The sequence below is a fragment of the Benincasa hispida genome, chromosome 3 (assembly GCF_009727055.1).
Source record: "Benincasa hispida cultivar B227 chromosome 3, ASM972705v1, whole genome shotgun sequence".
NCBI classification, from domain to species: Eukaryota; Viridiplantae; Streptophyta; class Magnoliopsida; order Cucurbitales; family Cucurbitaceae; genus Benincasa; species Benincasa hispida.
This window is the reverse complement of record NC_052351.1, coordinates 44,714,725-44,720,866: the sequence shown is the minus strand read 5'-3', so window position 1 is coordinate 44,720,866 and position 6,142 is coordinate 44,714,725. Positions and strand designations below refer to the sequence as shown.

The 6,142-nt window shown below is 31.8% G+C and overlaps 1 protein-coding gene and 1 pseudogene across 1 annotated transcript; both read right to left on the bottom strand.

The window, feature by feature from the left end:
- Positions 1–241: 241 nt before the first annotated feature.
- On the bottom strand, positions 242–1,406 carry LOC120073582 (annotated as a pseudogene).
- Positions 1,407–3,561: 2,155 nt separating this feature from the next.
- LOC120074603 (probable glutathione S-transferase) lies at positions 3,562–5,150 on the bottom strand. The gene is made up of 2 exons (XM_039027769.1): positions 4,552–5,150; positions 3,562–4,015 (listed from the first exon to the last, which is right to left on the bottom strand). Exons 1-2 carry the CDS (start codon positions 5,095–5,097, stop codon positions 3,668–3,670), a joined length of 894 nt encoding a protein of 297 aa, XP_038883697.1. The 5' UTR covers positions 5,098–5,150; the 3' UTR covers positions 3,562–3,667.
- Positions 5,151–6,142: the final 992 nt, after the last annotated feature.

Here is a 6,142-nt window from a genome sequence, read left to right as displayed (position 1 = left end):
AATTGCTAATTTTGCTACAAAACAAGTTCTGCAGCGTCGCAATGCTTGGAGAATGATGAAAAAAAAAAAAGCGCAAGCACCTACGCAAGCCAGTGTCGAGCCCCAAATTTGCACTGCGACCCTTTTCAGTACCAAGGAATTTATTAAGCAACACTCTCAACCAAAGGAGAGGTTTATTTTATTCCCAATCCAGATTTGTGTTAAAGATAAAAGGAAAAGAAACCAATCTCTTAGTTGGTTGTTAAACAGTTTGCAAATAGGGCACAAGCTTAGATTTTGGAGCAAAACCTGTTTGACCAGGCTGTGGTTCACAATCTCTTCACTCCATTTGCTTAAATTTGGAAACTTGTTACTTGTCAACAGCTCAAATCCAAAAACCAGCTTCAACCGCAGGAACCCAATAAGCTACTACAGCCCCAACAATTGTCCACAAATCCAATCTTTTCTCCTCCAAAAAATTTCTTGTTTTCAAGTTCCTTCTCAAGTGGTTTCTAATGTCTTCGCTGTTTCTTCTACAGCCTGCTCTCTCTCTTCTCTTTTGCTTCTAGCAGCCTTCAGTATAGCAGGCACAACCTGTCATGAATGGATATATTAAAAACATATTAAACTACTCTTTTTCACATTCGATTTTTAAACCATCACTCAACTCAAAAGTTTAAACTGATCCAACCATCTATATGCACATTTAAACGCAAAGAAATCATCGAAAAAAGATCCACACAAGTTACTAAAGTAATCATATGATTAAGCAAAAGAGTGATGAATAGAAAGTATGTGTACCTTGTCATCAAAAACTTAGCCAGAACCTTGCTTGGGCTTCTTGATAGGGATCTTGAGGGAAGAAGGGTAAACTGAATTCCAATTTCATCAATGTATTCAAGGATGATGGTTGACTCTGAAATTGGGTTTCCATTATGAACAAACACAGAACCATCTTGTAAATTGGATTGTATTTGAGAAGCAAATGGCTTTTATTCTTCAAGTTTTCCTCAATATATTCGTATTCTACAGCTTTGAGTTTCAAAGCTAACTCCACTCTGCGGCTAAAGGGACTCATCCATGCCCCAAATACTTGCACTTCTTTCCCCATTATTAATTTCTCTCTGCAACAAAAAACTGGTGAATTATTTTGAATTATGATAAAGTAGTGGTTTGTTTATATATATATATATATAGGAAGAGGGAAAGGGAAAGGGAAAGTACGTGTGTTTTGTCAAAGATGAGATTTGTTTAATATTCGAAATGTGTAGAAATATCTCGATTTCTTGAGGTGGAGTTTAACGTTGTCGTAAGCCATTATGTAATTGTTCATCATATATTTAGAAATTGTTACATATATTTCTTGAGGTGGAGTTGAACTATGCTCCCTTGGACTAAATTTCACTTTATTTAAACACAAACATCATTTACTTATAATTGATACATATTCTTTCTCTTGAAATCGAAAGCTCAAATTCTCATACCTCCATATTTGTTGGTTAACACTTGCATATATGTGAAATTGTTCAAACTTGATACCCAATTACCGTAAAAAATTATCATTAATGTTAATCACTCTAAGCTTTAGCGTTTCATTTATAATAATAATAAAAAAAAAATTTAGATTTACTTGTGTGAAGAAATCTAAATATGTAAGTGGAGAAAAATAAACACACATGACACATCTATGAACCATACTTATCGTCTTCCTCTTTTCAATATCTCATGTCTCCAATTTTTTCCTTTTATTTATAATTTTTTTAAACTAACTATTATCTTTAATTTACTTCTCCTAATATTTAGATTTGTTCACTTAAACAACACATAATTATATCTACACAAATTTTTTGTGTCCGGAAATCTATCAATAAATGCTTTTCAGAGTTGTTTAGACAAAAATACTCTTAAATTATGGACTTGGATTCAATTATATATCTCAGAAATAAATATTAACAAGAAAAGAAAATGACATTCAATATGATGGTAGAACAATATCATTTTTGAAAGGGCATGAGTATGTGTTCATTTGGAAGGAAGATTATTGGTTCCAAACTGTGATTTTGGAGCTCATGATCTCTAGGTCCATTAGATCTCCTGCTAGCTCATATCGGACTAAACCTTAGAACAATGTGACGAGTGAGTTTGAAGTGTCCATATTCGAATTAAGGAATAAGCGTTACATATATGCGATATATTAACGACGTATAATTCAATTGGGAATTGAATGATAAAGAGAGAGTTAGAGATATTTAAATAAGATTTAAATATCAAAACTATGAATAAAGATTCATCGGGATTAGTGTTGGATTAAATAATTGAATATTAAATTGAATTAATTAAATTGTTTAATGAATTATTTAATATTAATTTGACTTAAATTAATTATCTGAATTAATTTTGAATTAAATGGAATTAATCAAATTTGGTCAAAGTCAAATGTTGATTTCAGTAAACTTTGAAGGTCAAAGGTCAAAAGTTGACTTCACTAAAGTGGGAAATCCCAAATTTTTTTTTGAATTAAAATTGTATTTAACTAAAATTTGACTAAAGTCAAATGATGACTTCAAAACAATTAAAAGTCAAAATGTTAACTTCACTTAGTGAAAAGATCCAAAAATGATTTCTAGTGGAAAATTTCAACTTCTAGTGAATTAGTGAGTAATTCATTTGACAAAGTGTGATTCCACAAGATGGCACTTATCCCACTAAATTGGGTGTAATTTGAAGTGTCAAATTGGTTAGCTTAATTTTGCACCAATTGCATGTAATTATTCTATAAATAGAATGCTTTGATGAAGATTAAATTTCTTGGCCATTTTAGTAATTTTCAAGTTAGTTGAAAAACAAATTCTTCTTGGCAACTTACAGATTCTAAAAGAGTTTTAGAATTTAAGTCCACAATTCTTTCTCAATTTCTATTCTAAATTCATCCCTAATTCAGTCATTCACCGGATCCCACCATCTCGTTGTAAGGTCGGAGAATAGTCGGAAAGACCCTCGTGGTGGTTGACAGTCGGTTCGTGAGAAGATTGGAGCGAAATTGATGATCAATTGGAAGCTACAAAGGTTACCCTAATTTCAAAGTTATTTGCACACATGTTTTATCTTTAAAATTAATAAAATTTAGAGTGCTTAATATTCAAATTATTTTCGCATGCACGTTGTTTATTCTTACGGAAGGTTCCGCATGGCTGGCGGCATCAATGAAGCCCTTCTGGTGGAACCGAACGGCCGGAGATCCGGTGTAAGGCGCGAGCGGCGGCTGGTTGATCGAGCGAAGGAGGCGGCTGGTTTGGACAGCGACTAGGTTACGCAAAAGGAAACAAAGAGTGATGGGGGGAGGTGTCTGATGCAGTGCACACAGGAGAGAAGAAAGAAATTTTATTTTATTTTATTACATATATTTTTTAAAAAAATCTCACTTTAACCTTACTCCTAACTAATATAAATATATTTATAACAACTTCAACCCTTTCCTTTTCCTTTTCCAATTCCAAATTCCCAAATCTTTTAAATTAAACTCGCAAATTCTTTTGAGAAATTAGATTTAAATCAATTATCCTATTAAATTGATTTAATAAATTATAAACAAGAATCTAAATCTCCCAATTTATTGAAATAAATCTCAAATTCTCCTTAAATTAAATACAAATCACATAAACACTATCATTTTTTTTATGATCCCAAATTAGTTTGAAAGTTTCCAATTAGCTTGGATAAAGGCAACAATCTCATCATTTGGAGGCAGAAACTGCTTGACAATGGCATGGTTAACAAGCTCTTCTCTCCATTTGATTAAGTTAGGGAAGTTATTAGTTGTAAGCAGCTCAAACCCAAAACACTCTTCAATGGCAGGAAGCCAACCAGCTACCACAGTCCCAACAATGTCCACAAACCCAATTTCCTCTCCTCCAAAGAATTTCTTGCTTTTAAGCTCTTTCTCAAGTGCTTCCAATCCCTCCCCTGCTTCCTCTATAGCCTTCTTTCTCTCTTCTTCTTCTTTGCTTCCAGCAGCCTTCACCACTGCAACCACAACCTAATTTTGAAAGAAATCAAAACTACAAATGTTTTAAAGAAAGAGTTGTGATAGGATACAGTAGGATCATAGTTAAAATAGACTGAGAATGATAATAGGTTGTTTTTGTTTTTGAAATTTGGATAAAGAATTCAACAATGATACTTAAGAATGATGTAAATCATTATAAAAAATGTTATGAAATAAACTTAATTTTTAAAAACAAAAACTAAAAATCAAATGCTTACCAATATTTTTAAAAACTGTTTATAAACACACTTGCTTTCTTATATTATTATCTATTTTTTAGCCATATTTTTTAAAATCAAATTAAAATTAAAAAACTAACTAAAATAGTTTTTAAAAATTTGTTTTGTTTTTGAAATTTGACTAAAAATCCAATCATACAAATTATTGTAAGAAATTATAGAAAAGAGACAATTTTTAAAAACAAAAAATAAAAAACTAAAGGGTAACCAGTTAGGAAAAAAAATATCTAGCGACAACTATAAATTTGAAGTTTTAAGTTGATGGGTTAGAACTAGAATTTTGCATACCTTGTCATCAATAAACTTAGCCCAGAACCTGGCAAGAGCTCTTTGGTGGGGATGCTGGGGCAAGATGGGGTTGTTTTTCCAGATTTCATCAATGTATTCGAGGATTACAAGAGACTCTGCAATGGGTTTTCCATGGTGGACAAGAACAGGGACCTTCTTGTGAATTGGGTTGTATTTCAGCAGCAAATCGCTCTTGTTGTCAGGCAAATCTTCCTCAAAGTATTGGTATTTGATGCCTTTGAGTTTGAGAGCTACCTCCACTCTGCGACTAAACGCACTTTCCCAGAAACCAAATACTTGAACTTGTTCTGCCATTTCTAAGATTAAGTGAGCCCCTGTTTCTATGGGAAGTGGGTGGGTGGACTGGTGGTTGGTCCTTTGATTTAAATATGAAAAGGAGGAGAAAGTTGTATCAATGTCAAGCCAAAGGTCAACCCTTAGTTTCAATTTCTCGTGGCGGTGGCTAAAGGCTGCCGTAAGCCCCTGCGTAAGCGGTGGACCGGTTGGAAACCGCTGGGAAATGCGTCGAACCGTCGTGGCTGTCATTTATTGGCACACATTTTTTTTATCTCCTCTTTCTTTAATTTCCTTGCTATTGCTATTGACGCTCCATTTGCTTTTATAGCAACTCGTAGAGGATTATTTTGTTTTATACCAATTTTGTGGAACTGATTTGTGCTGTAAGCCAATACGACATCAAAATCACAGTGTATCAAAAATGGGTTTGTCTTTCTATTTTAAGTGGCAAATTGTGGGCCCATTTTCCTCTCTTTTTAAATATTCTTATAATTTTTTTTTTACCAATACATACTAAAGTTCTTATATATTGTTAAACCTTTTTAAATCTTTCTTTTTGTGTTTAATTAGTTGATTCAAGGTATGTCAATCTTTTAACTTCTTTTGCATTCATTTTATTTTATAAATTAAATTGTTACATTGAATTGCATTTTTGTGGAGTCATTTTTATTATATTTTAGATCATAATTTAACTCATAAAAAAAAAAAAGAACATAGTGAAAATTCTCACATACTCGCAAATTATCATTGTTTGGATGAAAAATACAATTAAATTAGATTTTAATTAAAGTTTCAATTTTATCTTTATTTTTTTCCCCTCTGTAAACTTAATGAAAAGGACGGGAGATTTCTTTTTAATTTATAGGAATGGTTAGAATTTATAAGGTTTCGTCAGGCGGAGGCTACCTGTGTCGTAAGCCGCTACGTCAGCATTGGAATGATCTCCAACTACTTTTCCAAATTAATTTATTTTAAGTTTTGATTTCATTTTTGTTTAAGGTTTCAGGATTTTTATGCTTTTACTTTACCTTTACCGTTTTTTTTTTTAAAATTTAATATTTAATTCAATATCCTATAATTGATTTAAACTAATTATGTTGATTATACTTAATTATTTTTCTCTAACTTTTTTCTTTTACTATTTAAATTAATTTTAAAATATCACATCATAATTATTTTGGGGTATTTACAAGTATAACAATTAGATGAAGAGTATTAATAAATATAGCACAATATAAAAAATGGCAAATATACCAAAATTTAGATCCAATTCTCGGAGTTTATCGGTGATAAA